General features: G+C 44.5%; 2 protein-coding genes across 4 annotated transcripts in view; one reads left to right on the top strand and one right to left on the bottom strand.

The window, feature by feature from the left end:
- LOC133842411 (methylcytosine dioxygenase TET) overlaps positions 1-11,520 on the top strand; it is a 145,142-nt gene extending 133,622 nt beyond the window's left edge. The window contains 8 exon segments of the mRNA XM_062275481.1: positions 1,119-1,559; positions 3,651-4,177; positions 4,179-4,228; positions 4,231-6,249; positions 6,837-7,041; positions 7,102-7,265; positions 7,325-7,838; positions 7,932-11,520. Of these exon segments, the coding sequence (XP_062131465.1) occupies positions 1,119-1,559; positions 3,651-4,177; positions 4,179-4,228; positions 4,231-6,249; positions 6,837-7,041; positions 7,102-7,265; positions 7,325-7,838; positions 7,932-10,872 (6,861 nt within the window). The 3' untranslated portion in view covers positions 10,873-11,520.
- Positions 11,521-13,535: 2,015 nt separating this feature from the next.
- LOC133842413 (N-acetylgalactosaminyltransferase 6) lies at positions 13,536-18,308 on the bottom strand. Of its 3 annotated transcripts, none has more exons than XM_062275486.1 (4): positions 18,161-18,308; positions 15,547-16,377; positions 14,723-15,488; positions 13,536-14,665 (listed from the first exon to the last, which is right to left on the bottom strand). In XM_062275486.1, exons 2-4 carry the CDS (start codon positions 16,140-16,142, stop codon positions 13,997-13,999), a joined length of 2,031 nt encoding a protein of 676 aa, XP_062131470.1. In that variant the 5' UTR covers positions 16,143-16,377; positions 18,161-18,308; the 3' UTR covers positions 13,536-13,996. The 3 variants fall into 3 exon arrangements, with proteins under 3 accessions (XP_062131470.1, XP_062131471.1, XP_062131472.1); XM_062275487.1 differs by lacking the exon at positions 18,161-18,308 and adding an exon at positions 17,703-17,842; XM_062275488.1 differs by lacking the exon at positions 18,161-18,308 and adding an exon at positions 16,484-16,507.
- Positions 18,309-18,366: the final 58 nt, after the last annotated feature.

Genomic DNA, 18,366 nt, shown 5'->3' with positions numbered 1-18,366 from the left:
AAATAATTGCATTAACAATTAATAGTGTCGCACGCTTTGATTGAGCACAGTCTGAATATGTGCGATAAGCATATCACATGCCACAAAAAGTTGCATATCTCGAAAAGCGAATCTCACAAATTAAATTGATAAAGCAGCAAAGTTAGCAATGTGTATTTTAAACTTTAACTAATCAGCTGCCAATTTATATATTTTTATAAACTACTTCACAATGAATATTAATATATTATAGACGCTTTTGGGTTTTTTGTCGGAAATTCAATTTGCAAAATTGATAAGAGAAATAAACAGAAATAAAATGCAGCTAACTTGTAGCTGGCAACCTTCTCTCAAAAGTCTTTTATAAACATAAATTTGCAATGCCTTTAATGGCGCGCGCAACATATTTTAGTCGCAGCAACAACAACAGCAACAGCTGCGGCAACCATTTATTGTTGTTGCTGTTGCTGCTGTTGTCGCAAGCTGCATTTTTGCCATGCTCTTTTCTTGCTGCCGCCGTTGTATTTGTTGTTGTATTTGTATTTGGCTGCACAAATAAATTGCACATAAATCGCTGGCCACATAAATTTTACATGTTGCCGGCGTGCAGAGACAACACAAAAAAAAAAAACAAGTCGAAATTATGTGTCCGTTGCAAGCATAAATTATGCTAGAGGAAGCAAAGAAGGGGGGGAAGGCAAAAGGCAAAGGGTAATTCTATGTGAAAATGCGGCAATTAAAATATTTGCGCGTCTAACAAATTTCCTTAATTAAAACACAAAACAGAGAAAACAAAAGAAAAACACTAACTAGAACAGCTCCGGGCAATTGTGCAATTAGGTTTTTAAAGCGTGCATTGCCCGAGGGCAAATAGAATAAAAATAAAAGCAGCTGCTGTTGTAACCTGAAGGTCAAAGCAACCTGAGAGACACCCACGACAACTCGACAACAGCCATAAATTAATTGCATATAATTTAAAGCGCACTCGGCAAACATTAACAACGACAACAACAGCTGTAAATTACCCCATAATTTATGCATATATCCACACAGTAAAGTTACTTTTATATTTTTTCGTCAATGCCATTTAGAATCAACTAATAATTTGTCAACAATTTTCTGTTTGTTTCTCTTTATAGTCACGCGCCCGCAAAACCTCCACCAAAGCAAATAAACTGAATGCAGCCGCTGCCGCCGCATCAGCAACATCGCCACGTCTAAGTCCAGTGCCTGCAGCAACACACTTGCCGCAGCAATCGCCAAATACCACAACTGCAGCAGCAACAGCAGCCGGTGCCAGCTTGCAACAGCAGCAACAGTATCAGCAGCAGCAACACTTGCAACAGCAATTGTTGTCACATCAGCAGCAGCAGCAGCAACAGCAAGTACAGCAGCAGCAACACTATCAGCAGCCGCAGCAACACTTTCAACAGCAGCAACACTTGCAACAACAGCAGCAGCAGCAACACCAGCAGCAGCACGCACAGCAGCAACAGCAGCAGCAGCAACATTTGCATCAGCAACAGCATCAAATAACCGCACAAATACAAACCATGAAGGATCAACCACAACAACCCATGGTAAGTTCACTAAACTAACACATTCTCAGTCATCTATCAATTAAAACAAGAGCAACAGCTGCAACAGCAACAGCAACAGCAACTACAAAGCGAGCATTGACCTTCAGCAACCATTTGGCCAGTCAATCAGTGCACATTGCATTTGCCATTCACTAGATGAAAAAAAACGAGAAAAAATAACACAAATTGAAGCTGTGCGTGCGCAGCACTCGACCAACATTGCGTATACGTCACATATGCCCCAATCAACTGCAGCTGTGCGCAGAGTGAGAAAGAGAGATAGATAGAGAGAGGGAGAAACAAGTCAAACCACACAACTGGCCCACACACACACACCCACACACACACACACACACGTTCGTTCATTCATAAAACATTTTTCGATTTTTATCAATGATTGCTAAATGTTTTCAAAATAAAACGCAGACCGCACAGCAGCAACAACAGCAACAGCAACAGCAGCAGCTGTCATCAACAGCCACAGCCAGGTGCACACACATACATAAAAGACTATTTTTACACACCCCCTGGAGCCGAGCTGAAGCTCGTAAAAAACGCCATTAAATTTATTTATATTCGAATTTATATTTCATTTGATTTTATTGTCGCTGTCTGTCCACTATACGAGTACAATTGTTATTGTTGCTGCTGCCGTTTGTTTGCATATAGAAAATTTTCACTTTCATAATTTTTTTGCGCTCGTAAACATGCAAATGAAATGGAAAAACAACGCAGCGTTTGAGGGTGGTTAAATGTTCAGTGTTGAGTTTATTTTGTTTTCGCCAGACACCCAAAAAAAATACGCATAAAACGTGCTGAACTGAAGCATAATTTAAGGCGCGTCAATCAACAATAATAACAACGAAAACAAAAACAGCCGAGGGGTTGCACATAATTGCGATACCAAATATTTGCCACGTTGCTGCTGTGTTTACTTGTTTTTCTTTTTTTGGGGGCTTGGGCCCCAATTAGTGGGTCGCTTAATTAGGGCGCGACTAATGTGATTTATGCTCCAATTGTTGACAGCAAAGCAATATTTATAGTTGACCAAAAGCAACCACCTACCCACCCACAACAACAAAAAAATAAAATAATAAAGGGTTCGTTTAACTATTTTACGTTTTGAGTTGCTTTTCGGGTTTCTTGGCATATAATAAATTATTGAGATAACACAAGCACACGCAGCATTTATTGAGTTGAATGAGTTCTACTCTTAATCTTTAGTTGTGCCACATTGTAGCACAAATTAGCTTCCGGCTTCCGTCGTTTAGCTTTTAAATAAACGCGCATAATTCAATTTGTTTATCGTCTACTCGCCACTTCCGGGAAAGCATTCATTGACAAGCGTTTGCTTAGTTGTAGATTACCCACAAGAGAGAAATACACATTTTTGGTGCAGCAAGTGACAGTAACTAGACACGTAATCGAGTTATTCTATTATCGATAGTAAGCGATAGTATTGAGTTAGCGAAAGTTTATCGACTTACTGAAGCTGTGAAGTAGTTTGAAAGATAAATTCAAATGTAAATGAATGAAGCTATTAATATAGATAGTAATTGAAACACAATACAAATATTTCCATTATTGATAGTATGTGGCTAGCTGAAGTTTATCGATTTACAGAAGCGTTGAAGTTCAAAGACTAAATCAGATTTGTATACCATGTTGGCATAGTATTTGAAACCAAGATCAAATCACAGTTGAATACTTTGTATTTAACTGAAACACAATGAAACTTTTCCATTATCGATAGTATGCGATAGTATTTACTATCTCAGGTTGTATATACTTTCAAAAGGTAGAATTATGTTTATTAGTACAGATGAATTTATTACCATAGATAGTATATCGAAGTGTTTATTATAAACATATTTTCTTCTCGATAACAAAAGATAGTAAGCGATTTAATTTACTATCGAAGTTGATAATAATAATTTGAAGCATCTAAAATCCCTATTTCAGACAGTTAATCCTGCACTATATGAAATGAAATGCTCTTAAGTGCAGTTGATTTATTCTACAATTAAACTAATCTTCACCAAAAATATTATCACACTTTATTTATATTTACTCTTATCTCTTCTCTTACAGGCACCCATGGCCTTCTATCCCACATGGCAGGCGGATCCATCGCAGGGCTGGCAGAACCAGTTCATACAGCAAATACCACAGAATACTCCAGCCTCACTCACATCGCTCAACTCATTGGATTTCCAGACACAGTCCTACGCCTATCCATCAAATGGCTACGTGCAGACCGGTCTCGGCTTCGATCCCAACTACGGCCGTTCACCGTACGGTGCGCCCGTCCAGCGCTACGACTTCCAGAGCCAACAGCTCTCGAGTGCGCCCATCAATCAGGTGGGACTGCAGAGTGTGGCCGCTGGCTTTGCGCCCGGCGGCGTTAGCTATGCCGGACAAGTGTCGACGGCGCCGGCGCCACCAGCTGTGGGCCTGCAGCAGCAACAGCAACAACAGCAGCAGCAGCAGCAACAGCATCTCGGTGGTGATCTGGGCAAGAGCATGTCGGGAAACGACACGCCTGGATATCCGCGGGTGAGCAGCGTGCCGCCGCGCTCACTCAACTGTAACGGGTATCCAGGCGACTACAGCGGTTCTCAGCAACAACAACAACAATCACAACAACAACAACAGCAACAACAACAGACAGCGTCGGCAGCAGCCAGTGTTGCTGCCACGCCCACAGCAGTGCCAGCTGCCAATGCAGTGCAGCAAGTTGTGGCACAACCAGCCAGCTCTCCCATGCAGCCGCAGACGGTGCCTCAATCGCCAACGCGTAGTCTCATCCAACAGCAGCAACAGCAGCAGCAACAACAACAGCAGCAGCCACGCCTTGTTTCGCAATCGCCCAGCCAGGTGCCGCCCTCGCCCAATGGCAACGGGCTGCAACCGTACGGCAGCAGCGTGCAACAGACGCATCCTCACTTGGGTTCGCCGCCCATGCAAGACTGGAACTGGAGCAATCAGCAGCAGCAGCAACATGCGCCCACGGCAGCACAGCAGCAGCAGCAACAGCAACTCAGCAGTGATGGGTATGCGTCACAGGGTCAGGGACAGGGCGAACGCTTGCATCTGAATACGCGCATCAAGTCGATGATAATGCGCAAGAGCGACTCGAAGGATGCACCACCCGATATACAGGGGCTGCAGGGACAGGCGACAGCGCCATCTGTCGCCCAGCAGCAGCAGCAGCAACAACAGCAGACCGGTCATTTTTTATCGTATAGCCACCATCTCCGGCCCGAGACGGCGCTGAGCGCCAATGGGTCGAGCAGCGTCACGCCCACGGGCGCATTGGGCGTTGCCGAACCCATCGGAGGTGGTGGCGATCAAATCTGGAAGCCGCATCACGCCAACTCATTTAAGAAACCGAGTATCGTTGGCAACAGCGGCTACGCGAGCAATGACCATCAGTTGCAGCTGCAGCTGCAACAACACCAGCCCGGACAACACACAACCATCAGCCATGTGCCCGAGGTGCCGCCCCAAGCCACAGCCATGCCAGCCATGCCCATCCAGCCACAGCCACAGCCTCCCGTGCAGCCGCAGCCGAAGAAGTCGCGCAGTCGCAGCAAGGCAAGTCGTGCAGCAGCCGCTGCAGCCGAAGCTGCTGCCGCTGAGATCGAAAGGGATCGCAATGCCAATGATCCGGGTGGTGGTGGCGGTGTCGGAGGAGGAGGAGGAGGACTTAAGGCGCTTGGCGCTCACTATCCACCGCCTCCGGGCAGCACTCAGGACTATCATCATGGGCAGTACATCAAGACGGAGCCGGGACTATTGCCACCGGGTGCCCCGCCAGGCGGACAACCCAACAAAATGGAGGGCTACGAACGCAACTACCAAAACTTCATACAGTATGCGGACTTTTGCCAGAACGACGGCCAGGGGCAACCGGTGCAACAGCATCAGCAGGACTATGCCGGCTATCATCACAATTCGGCCTATTACGGCGCCGGAGCGGGCAGCTTTCAGCAGAACTTCCAGCAGAGCTTTGTGCCCGGCTATCAGGCAGCGGCAGCGTACGGAAGTCGCGGGAAGCCTCCGTCGAATGCAGCGCATCATGGCGCCCACGGACATGGGCATGGCAATAGTATGCTAGAGCTGGATCGCAAGCCGGACACCAATAGCATCATACCACTGCCCACCAACTATGAGAAGGATATACCAGCGCACGCATATCCCATTCCGGCGCATCGTTATGCCCTCGGACATGGCGCACCGCCGCCGCCTCATCTCAGCCATCACGGCATGCTCGAGCCGAAGATCGAGGATATGGGCATGCTGGGACATGGCCATGGGCATGGTTATGCCTATCTGGGCGAAGGGAAGCCCCTCAACAATGGCTTCTCCTGCTGTCGTCAGGGAGGCACGAGACCGCCCACAGCGGAACATCTCAAGGACGGCACCTGCCTCGGTCTGGGCATTCAGCCGAAGGAGGAGCTGCTTGACGAGGAGGAAATGGCTGAGGCGCATAATGGCGTCAAGGCCAAGTCAAAGAAACAGAAACCGGACGAGATACCCGAGATTGTTGTGAAGCATGAGAAAATCAATCCCATGTACGATACAACGGATCGCCTGGAGAAGGGCAACAAGACGGAAATACCCGAGTGCGAGTGCTTCCAATCCGACAAGAATCCGCCCGAACCGGGCACTTACTATACGCATCTAGGTAAGTTTTTAAACGCCGTGGTTTAAGTCCCTCAGGGGGTTAGAGATCAGGAATTGAGTCCCTGGAAGATTTGTCACTAGTTTTCATCATGTAGGAGAAGAAAACTCTTCCGGAAAGTTTCGACTTTACTTCTTGAAGGGATAACAGCCTTAGAGCTAAGGGGTAACGACCAGGGAAGTCGTTAAAAGCTTAGATGTCGTAATCTTATTGGAAAACCCTCTTTCGGGAAATTAACATTCTTCCTGAAAGGTTAGACCTTAAGGAACAAAAGAAGTACCTGAGAGGTTAGAGATCAAGAATTGAGTTCCTGAACAATTGGTCACCAGTTGTCATAATGTGGAAGAAGAAAAGTCTTCCGGAAAGGTTAGACTTTACTTCTTGAAAGGTTAGAATCAAAGGGATAACAGCCTAAGAGCTTAGGAGTAACAACCAGAGAAGTCTTTAAAAGCTTAAATATCGTAATCTTATTGGAAAAACCTTTTTCGGAAAATTACTTCCTAAAAAGTTAGTTCTCAAGAAACAAAAGAAGTTAGGGAAGCTTAGGAAATGTGAAAAAATTAAATTAACTCTATTTTCGTTTACCTCAGGCACTGCATCCACGTTGATGGAGCTGCGTCGCGAATTTGAGGATCGTTGCCAGCTGACGGGTCGTCAGTTGCGCATCGAGAAGATCGTTTACACGGGCAAGGAGGGCAAGACCTCGCAAGGTTGTCCCGTAGCCAAATGGGTGATCCGACGCGCAGATCCCGAGGAGAAGATCCTGGTGGTAGTCAAGAAGCGACCCGGTCACAGGTAAGTCCTGAAGAAACTTCAACATGAATTAGGACTGGTAACTAACTTCTTCCCTTATAGATGCATTGCTGCATACATTGTGGTGTGCATGGTGGCCTGGGATGGCATGCCACGCTTAGAAGCGGACAATGCCTACAAGAACTTGATACCGAAGCTTAACAAATACGGCCTGCCGACGACGCGCCGCTGTGCCACCAATGAGAATCGCACCTGTGCCTGCCAAGGTAAGTCCTAAATGAAATACTCAACTAAAAGAATTAGATTAATAGCTTTCTCTCTGTAGGTCTGGATCCAGAGACGTCAGGCGCCTCATACAGCTTTGGCTGCAGCTGGTCCATGTACTACAATGGCTGCAAATATGCGCGCTCGAAGACCGTGCGCAAATTCCGACTGTCGGTCAAGAGCGAGGAGGCGGCAATTGAGGATCACATGAATCTGATTGCCACACTCCTGGCGCCAGTCTTCAAACAGGTCTGCCCGCGTTCCTATGATAATCAAACCAAGTACGAGCACGAAGCATCCGATTGCCGACTCGGTTTAGAGCCGGGCAAACCCTTCTCGGGTGTGACAGCCTGCCTGGACTTTTGTGCGCACTCGCATCGCGATCTGCACAACATGCAGGACGGTTGCACGGTGCATGTGGCACTGCTGAAGCCGAACAATCGCGACAGTCGCCTGCCCGACGACGAGCAGTTCCACGTCCTGCCTCTGTACACCATGGATGGCACGGATGAGTTCGAGAGCGTCGAGGGGCAGCGCGACAAGCATCGCACCGGCGCTGTGCAAATGCTGGACAAGTGAGTGTAGTGTTGAGTTTTGAGCTCAAGCTCGGCAGTCCGTTAGGAAACATAAATTAATCCCCTTTCCGTTTCTTCTTCCTTCACACTTAGATTCCCCTGCGAAGTACGTGTGCGTTCCACACCGCTGATACCTTGCCGGCGACACGGCAAGAAGCGCAAAGAAGACGAGTCTGCGACGCCGGATGGCGAGCAAGATGCCGCCGCCGATGGCAGCAGTCAGAGCTCCAGCAATGGAGCTCAACAATCCCAGCAGAGCAGTCCGCCCGCCCTGACAGCCGCCACAGCGCACATTAAGAAGGAAAACGGCGCCAGCAATGGCAACAGCAACAACAGCAGCAGCAACAACAGCAGCAACAGCGGCAACAACAACAGCAAGTCAAAGTCCAAGTCGAAGTCAAACAACTCCAGCGCCTCAACGCCCGGCTCAGCGCCGCCAACGACGCCCTCGCCCCGCTGCCAAACCCCAGTGACGAACAATCCCAGTCCGGCGGGTAGCGCGTTCAGCACGCCGCCTGTCAATCAGCACTCCGCGGGCAATCCGAATGCCAACAGCAATGCAACAACAGCGGGAGGCGTGGCACCGCCTGGCGGACAACCCAATCAGCTGATGAGCTCGAACTCGAGCCTGATGAACATGGCCACCATGATCGACACCTTCACCGATGCCCAGCTGCAATCGAATCAGATCTCGAGCACAGTGCTCGACTCGCCGTATTCCTATGACTATCAGACGGGTTCGTACATCGACTCGCGCAACTACTACGGCAACTGGCCGCCACATGCCATGGGCATGTCCGCCGGAAGCGCTGCGTTGACGCCCACGACGCCAACGGCGCCGCTGGTGCAGCACACGCACACGGTGACGCCGCCAACGGCAGCAGCAGGAGGCGTCACAGCAGCAACAGGTATTGCAGCAACCGTTGCACCCACGGCAGTGGCTGCCACGGCGTTGCCAGCAACCACCCCGGTGACGCCAACGCCGGCGCAACACGATGCGAGCAATGGTTACACTCCGAGCTACAACAATCTGACATCGCCAGCGCTGGCACAACAGCAGCAGCAACAGCAGCAACAACAACAGCAGCAGCAACAGCAACAGGTGCAACATCAGCAGCAACAAGTGCAGCAGCAGCAACAACAGCAGCAGCAGCAGCAGAGTGGTGTCGATGTCACGGCCGTTGTGAGTGGTGAGCTGAAGAGTCGCGTCAGCGAGGAGAATCCCGACTCGACAACGTTGGTGAATCACTCCCTAGCCGAGAGTAAGTTAACCGCCTTGACAGCCATGCAACCCATGACTAATCTAGCACCACCACTTCATCACCACCACCTCAACCACCACCAACCACCACCACCACCACCACACCATTTCCATGCCACACCACCAACATCTCTACAACCACCACCACCACCACACCATCACCATCAACACCACCATCATCATCCACCACCAACATCACCGCACACGCCAGAGGGTTTCGTCAAGCCAAAGCCACCGCCCAGCGATTATCAGTACACGCAGTATCCGAACAACTATCAGATGTATCCGCCACCGCCGCCGCCACCGCATTCGGCCTACTCCGCCTATGATGCCTACCAGAACATGAACTACAACTACGGCTACCATCATCAGGCGTACTCACCCTACGGCATGTATCCGCAGCAGACGCCGCCCCCGACGCCGCCTCCGCCCTCGCCCAACTGGAATGTCTACGGACATCATCAGAGCAGCGGAGGTTATGGTGCAACAAGTGGCGCCTCTGCTGGTGGCACATTGCTGGCCACACATGGCGCAGTGCCCTCAGCGGCTGCGACGTTGGTGAAGCCTACGCTGCCCACGGTGTCGCCACTGCAACAGCAGCAACAGCAACAACAGCAGCAGCAACAACAACAGCAGCAGCAGCAACAGTTGCCGGTGACGCCGCCGCAAACCATATTGCCGGACTTGAGCAACGGTCAGCTGGCTGTGGAGGCAACAGTCACGCCCACAGCGGTGCCCGAGGTGCCGCCTCCGGGTGGCAATAGCAACAACAGCAACAGCAGTAACAGCAACAGCAGCAGCGATGCCAACGGCAACACAGCCGCTGCAGCGGCAGCGGCAGCAACAGCTGCTGGCAACACGTCAGCAACCACAACTGTGGCGCCAGCCAGCACCAATTCGAATAAGATCGAACCCATTGGGGAGGTGGCCGAGATCAATGAGAACATCGAGGCATTTCAGGATCCCCAAATGGGAGGCGTGGCCATTGCCCTCAATCATGGCAGCGTGCTGATCGAGTGTGCCAAGCATGAGATGCATGCAACGACAGCGGTGCGACGTCCGGATCGCCATCAGCCGACACGGATGACGCTCATCTTCTATCAGCATCGGAATTTGAATCGTGCGCGGCACGGCATCGATGAGTGGGAGGAGAAGATGCGGGTGAAGAAGATCAACACGGACCTCGACAACAAAGCCAAAGAGGAGCGCGAACGTTTGCTGAAGAAGGCCGCCGGCGAGGATGACGACGACGAGGAGATGCACGACGATCAGTTGGCGACGGCGACGACGGCGACAACGGCGCCAACGTTGCCCAGCATCAAGAAGGAGACGAATGGCGGCGCTGTCAAGAATGGCGCCAGTGGGAGTAAAAAAAAAAAAAACGACAATAGTAAAAAGTCGCAAGCCAACAACAACAATAACAACAACAGCAGCAACAATAACAACAACAACAACAACAGCAGCGAGCAGCCAAAAAACGAGAAAGTTGCCCTCCACGCACCAACACTAACAACAACGTCGTGGACGACCCTGTTTCCTATGCATCCATGTGTGGTTACGGGGCCCTATCAGGAGGGCAATAGCAGTCCAACATCGTCCACGAATGGCAACGCCAATGGCAACAGCACTGGCAACACCAACACCAACAACAGCAATCCCAATGGTCCCATGGCCCCACAGCAGCAGCAGCAACAGCAGCAGCAACAGTTGCAGCAGCAAATGCAGCAGCAGCAGCAGCCGCCCATAGTGGGCGTGCCCACGCAACAGGCCTGAGCAATCGCTTGGCCAGCCATTATTACTACTGGTAGTAGTTGCCAACAACGTTCCATCGCTGTTTAGCTCTAAGCTTAAGCCACCAACCGAAAAAAAAATGAAAAAACGACTGAAACAAATATTCTCACAAAAAACAAATTATTTTTGTAAAACGCGTCCTGATTTCGTGTGCCATACGCAGCAAGCAAGGAGAGGAGAGCAGGAGGCGGGTCAGTAAAGAGAAGCCAATCACACACACACACACACATACAACCAAAACTCCACTACAAACACACACCACACACTCACATATATGCCTAGTTTATACAGTGAAGAAAAATGCAGCTAGATATACATACATAAAAAAAAGAAGAGTAAAAAAAATCACATAACTTTAGTTACTTAAGTGCAGCTATATTGTTGGCAAATTTCTGTTAAATGAGTTAATTATACATACAAATATTATTTTGCATAATTCTTTTTGTTAAGCAGCAAACCGCAAAAAAACACACTACAAAAACAAACTACAGAACAAAAAAAAACAAAAAATACTACAAAACAAAAGAATGCATCACTAAATGCAAAATCAAACTAAATAATAAACAAAATAAATGCTAAAGAATGTTTTTGCTTCAGTAAAATAAACAATGTTAAGAAAAAGAAAAAAAACGAAAAGTAAGAAAAGAAAACAAAACAAGAAACTGTTAGTGGACGGATACTCGTAAAAGATCATTGCCAAAAGTACAAATAAACCAATTTTTTAAAAAACAAAAAAGCAAACTAGAAACAAAACGAACGTAAAGAATTTCGCAAACAAATCATAGAAAAACAAATAGTTGGTAACAAGTTTTTACTGCTACACTAAAACGAAAACAAAAACGAAAACTCAAACTCACATGTAACAATATTTTCAACACGTTTTTCAACTTTTATGAATTACTTTTCACAATTTGACTCTCGCTTGTCGCTGTTGCATACTTTTCAGCGCCAAGCGAATTCAAATTGCACGTGAGTAAATGCCGTTGGGTCTCTTTCGTGTTTTTGTGTTGCCATTCGCAATGCACGGCACGAAAGAGAGCGAAGATGGCATTTCGGACACTTATCATTTACCGTTGACTGCAACTCACACACAACTCACACATATAGACAGCACACAGCAGACAGACACAAGAGCGTAAGAAAGGCAAAAAAGAATATGAAGGAGAAGAAACAACAAAATACATTTGAATTTGCATACTCAGATTTAAGTATGCAGAAAGTATTTCGTGCGTCAGGCAAATTGAGCACAGCGATTATGAGAAGAAAGTGAGCAAGAATTTTTAGCTAAGCATACGTAAACAAAAAAGCACATAAATAAGCATAAAAAAAAGCATAAACAGATAGAAATGTATGAAACGATAGTGGAACAATTGAAAAGCGAGAAGAGAAAAGAAGAGAAGAGTAGGCAGCGCGTAATGCATCAAGACATTTTTTAAACATTATTCATAATTTAAACTAAGTTTAAGCAAAGAAACAAAACAAAACTACAAACACACACACAAGCATACATAAGTATATGGAATAATGAGAGCAACATATGAAGTTTTATTTATTTATGCGCGCCCTTTTATTTTAATTATGAAATGTGCTGTAAATGTTAAAGCAAATTAAAAACTATAACTAAAATCCCCAAAAACAAACAAAAAAAAAAAAAAAAAAAAAAAGACTCGAAACCAAGCAAGTATTAAGTACACAACAACAACAAACAAACAAACAAAAAATCAACTATAAATTAACTAAAGAAAACAACATTTTGCTTTTTCATTTCACGCATGAATTTGCATCCATCCAAAAATAAAAAAAATGAAAATACGCAAAAGAAAAAAAACAAAATGGCAGCGCAACTGAATTTCAAATCAAATTAGTCTAAAGAGGAAAATGAAAAGGAAAAATGAAAAATAAGAAGAAAATTATTTTGCACAAAAATGGTTATTAATATATTGTATACTTATGCTTATGATTTAAAATATATATTTCGATGATGAAGTTTAGTGAGAAGACGAAAATTGTGCAGAAGAGAATCATAAATGTAAAACGTATGTATGTAAAGTTAAGGACATGAAGAAGAAGATGAAGATGATGAAAAAGAATGAAGCAGAAGACTTTTGAGCAACAAGAAAAAACATGTTTTGATAAATATTTAAATGTTTATATATATACATAAATATAAATTATGATAATTAATTAAATGATTAACGCAAGCCAACAACTATTATAGTTTGTAAATGCTTTTTATATAATTTTCGAAATAAAAGGAAAACCAACTTTTTGCCATTATTAAGTTATACACGAGTTTACAAATGTGTTTTGAGTTTCTTTTTTGCGGGGCAAGAGCATGAAAATGAAAATACATACATATATGTATATGTATATGTAGTATACATAGAAAAACAAAAAAATATATACATGATATATATATACAGATACAAGATATATATTGAGAATATATATACATACTATAAATATTGGCATATATTAATTATAAATGAGAGAAACACTAGAAAAAAAAAGAAAACAACGTAAAAAGCACGTAAAATATCGACAACAAACACACACAAAAATCAAGATGATGACGGAGCTGATGAAGATGAAAGATGATGATGATGATACATATTGTAAAACGATACACAAAAAATGACAAAAAGTATATGAAAAACATAAATTATATTTATTTAAAGTACGCGTATTGAAAGCAACCAGATATTAATATTAAATAAAACGACAAACAAAGTTAAACAAACTCTGTCAATTTTCATTTACATATTGTAGATATTATTTTTTTTTGTACCCCAGGTAAGGGTAACAACAACAAGGCTTCGTGGCAATCGGAATTATATATAGGACTCTCTCTTAATTGTTTCGAATTTAATGACAATTGGAATGTGCGTTCGGAACATGAATTTCTCTCTCTTACAGTTTATACTCTACACTCTTCTTCAAATACTTATTGTCTGTACATAAAACTACATAAAATACAAAAAATTAGACTTCACAATTGCGTTTTAAGTACATGGCAAGAGGCGAGTGAATTTTAAAACCTTACACGCACACACACACTCACATACAGACACACTCTCTATGACTATCAATATCGTTATTGCTACTACTAAAACTTCAGCGCCAGCTCCAGATCTTGGCTATAGTTGTCCAGCGCTGTCTTGTTGACAAAGCCAAACGTCCACTTCATGTACTTGTTATTTGGATCACAGGTGTTGACCACCAACTCATCGGTATCTGGCAAGAGTTCCATGCAACGTTTGCCCTCCAAGCCGTGTCTAATCATCTTTTTGCGATAGTCGTAGTACCAATATTGATTGCCCTTCTGTCCATGGCAATCCCACAGCCAAATCGCTGCGTTCTTATCCCACAGCTGCACATCGAGACAATCCTTCTTGCGATGTAATCTTATGTCGCGCTTCCAACTCAGCGCCCAGTACTGAGATTTCTGTGGCTTCACCAAATCGATGGCACATTGATAGACACCCATTTTATTGTGACGCCTGCGACTGAGCGTATCAACGCAGAGCGTTGGATCGCCTACGTTCTGTATGGCACCGCTGGCATAGTTGGGCGGCTCAACAGGTGGATATACTTTCATCAGATCAAAAGCAATCTCCTCCATGAACCACTTGAAGGATTTGCACTGCAGCTTGGTGCGTATCGCCTTCTGTGCGGTCAAATCGCCAGCATCGATCTTCTCGTAGATGCCATCGCCATTGGCGTACAAATAGTTTTTGTACTCATCCATCCAGACTTCCGCCACACGCTTATAGTTCTGCAAGAGACAAAGAAATGTCAATCCAAAATACTTTCTCCATATTTACCCACTCACCTTGTGCAAGTAATCGCCTTTGCGTGGACTAGGCACATGATTGCGTGGACCACGATAAATGTGTCCCACACGGGAGCAAGGTGCATCGAACATTTGACCGCCGCACATCCAAATCTTGAAACTCAACTCATACTGCTCGCCGCCCCAAATGTCCAAACCTTCATCGTAGCCTCCCAACTCCCAGAAGAATTCGGTGGAAATGGCAAAGAGACCGCCAGCCATGACAGGACTCTTGAACGGCTCAGCTGGATGCTTCAAATCCTCCGCCGTCAGAGGCAAACGTTTGTAGTAGAATTCCCAATCGAAGCCACCGCGTTGTCCTTCGTCCTGCGCCCGATAATTGAAATTGGAGTGATCGATGACATCGATGAATGGACAGACGGCAGTGCGTTTATTCTGCGCAATCGGCTCCAGCAACGGTGGCAGCCAATTGTAGTTGGCCTCGACGTGCGAATCGAGGAAGATCAGTACTTCTGCGGTGGCATTTCGTGCACCCGCCGAACGTGCTCCAATCAAGCCAGTGCGCTGAGGCAAACGCACAACGCGCACGAAGCTAAAGTGCTCAGCTATGTAGTCCTCTAAAGGTTTGTAGAGCTCAGCGCGATCACTGAAATCATCCACAAGGATGATCTCCTTGAGCAGCTCAGGCGGTGAGCGATTGATCAAACTGTGCACGGAACGCATCAGGACGGACAGATATTCATTGTAGAAGATGATGACCACAGAGACAGTGGGCAGCTTCTTGAGGTACAGTTTGCTGTGGCAGCTAAAAAAGAATTAAGAGATTGATTAGCTGAAAGTTTAAGTTAAGTTTAGGGACTCACTCCTTGTGTCTTATATCTGGCAGTGAACGATTCACCGAGATGGAATCGGAGAGCAGCGCATTGAAGCCATTGTCCAGGGAAAGTTTCTCCTCCAGTTCCTTCACCTTCTCGTCCAGCTTGGCTGCCACGCCCTGCTCCCCGATGCCCACTCGCTTGCTGTCACTGACCATTGCCTTATAATCATGCCAATCTTTCTTCAACCCATCATCATCAACCTCATTGGGCGCTGCCACTTGCATCGTCTGCTCCTCCTCTCTCTTTTTAGCTGCCTGCTTTCTTTTCTCCTTCACTGCCGGAGGCGGAATTCCCGCTGGTTCCTCTGCCTGCACATCTTCATAGACAACCTCTGGGAGTTCAGGATTCTGTTCGTTCGTGTCCGCATGTTTTCTGTGCACCGGTTGATCGAGATGGATTTTTGCACGATCGCCATTTCGATAAACGACACGTGGTAAGGCCTCGGGTTCAATGCCATGATGAACTGGTTTGTTGGTGTACGGCGAGGACGAGATCCAGCTGGTGATGAGCAGGAAGAGCATCAATGTGAGCAGCACCAACACCACCGACTTGATCATCCATTTAATGTTCGGACGACGCATTCTACGTTTGATACGGGTCCAAGTTATCGATTCCAGGTTGGAGACGTGTCAATCTACTCGGTTACGCTAGCAGCGTACAACTGATACCGCAAATATCGAGACGCAGACTCATGGACGACGTTGCTATTGCTGTTGACGTACGTCTGATGTTAGCTCAGCTGCAGCAATTTTTGCTGCTTCTGTTACTTCGCCAGCGACTTGCGACTGAAAATAGTCACTGCCAGCCAATTACCAACTGAAAGATTAGGAAGCAAAATATATGTAGTAGACAAACAAATAATAAATAATCATGTCAATGTCTGTTGTTTAAACACATTTTATTTGATTTTTACATTCAATACCTTGGGCAGCAAGTGCATGTTGACTGAAGAAAACATTTCCGAATTTGCAAGGTTCATTTAAATATTCCTGACAGATTATCCAAAAGACAACTAAATCTCAGTTACTATAAGATCTAGAGCTTCGACGTTTAAGAACAATATTTGTATGTCTGGCACGTTTATTTTTTGATTTGTTTAAGAATTTAGCCACGTCTAAGAAGAAGTATTTATTTAATTTTTTATTTATTTAAACTGGAGTTACCTAAAAAAAGCGGCACTTAAAAAAAATAATGCTACAATCGAGAGATACCCGCTACGCAAAACAGTGCGGTAATATTCTGAAAATATACCAAATATAATTTCGCAAAAATACTAAAGTATACTGAAAGTCATACTTGGTATATCGATGAAGTACTACATTCGAATATTAAAACATTTAAGTTAAATTATAATGATATAATGATACAAATTTATATTAACAATTGTTAACAATTGAAATTATAAGCTGTAAATTCTAAATTCTAAATTATTTCTTATATGTATTACTAAATATATTTTTGATAATATCTTATATTATACACAATAAATTACTATTCAACTTCTACTTATCAGATTTTCTTTTATTTAACAAAAAAGATGGACAGAAAAAACGTTTTCTACTACAAAACCTTGATTTAAATATTTGTGATCCATAAATTATAACAAAACAGATTTCAGATAAAAGAGCTGCCTTTGAAATTTAACGGGAATATTTGTATGCCTAACGCCTTGGTCTAAGAACTTAGCCACGTCTAAGAGAAAAAAAAGAATTTCTCGAACTAATTTACAAGTAAAATCAAATCAATCAAACTCGCAGCTTAAAAAGTCATTAAAGATTGAATAACAAGTTCGTTAATTAAAAAGAATCCAAACGTTTTTATCAAGTTGTCTGAACTTTGGTACATTAAACTTTTAGTATCTTATATCTTGCAGATACGTCTGCGTTGGGTTCTTCCAAATTTCTGCTAACTTGACATAATTTTAGAACAAATATAGCCATCGTGGTATGGGTGAAAATGTCAATGTATTAGTGTATGAAAAGCTCGCAACTTGATGTCTGTTAAAAGTCTGTGACCTTAAAGCTAAGCTCAGGTATTGAAAAGTATGTCAAGCAATTGTTCTTTCAATGCACTATACTAAATTAAATTGAGTTAAACAAATTAGATACGTTTAGTAAAAAAAAAAAAACAAGAACACGTACAATATGTAGTATTTATGTAGATAGTCTTCCGCTGCCGCTTCTCCGTTGTGTCGTGCTCAAACAAACCGTGACAACTGCGGCAGCGTACCAAGATTAGACGCCACTGTAATGTCTTCAAATTGCACACACCCGCACAATCACAGCCATATGCTTGTGTGCGTGTGTGTTTAGATGAAGGCACAATTACTACACGTAAAACAAAAAACAAACAAGAGTGCTTGGCTGATAAGCGGCAACGGCAACGACTATTGCCAACGAAGACACTTTTCTTTCATTTTGGGTATATTTTGAGAAGTTGCGATAAACCATGGGCTTCCGGTACCAACAAAAAAGCAGCACAAAATTACACAGATAATTTGGAAAAAACCTTTTACATTTAATTGTTCTTTAATTCTCTTGTTTATTGTTTTCACGTGCAATATTTACTAGTTAAGTGCCGTTTGCACTTTTTTTTTTACCTGTCAAATACCGCGCTCAAGCGAGCTTCATCAATTGTGTGCGTTCTCTTAATAAAACTGTCAAATTTTATATCACAACTTGGAAACAATTTAAACAAATTCCATCCACGTCCACTAAAATTGGTCTTCCCTATTGGACTAACAAATCACTGCTGCTGTTGCTTCTGCTTCTTTGCGGTGTTCTTTTGCCATTCACCATGGCGCGC

This window comes from Drosophila sulfurigaster, chromosome 3 (genome assembly GCF_023558435.1).
Source record: "Drosophila sulfurigaster albostrigata strain 15112-1811.04 chromosome 3, ASM2355843v2, whole genome shotgun sequence".
Taxonomy (NCBI): domain Eukaryota; kingdom Metazoa; phylum Arthropoda; class Insecta; order Diptera; family Drosophilidae; genus Drosophila; species Drosophila sulfurigaster.
This window is presented reverse-complemented; position numbering and strand designations above follow the sequence as displayed.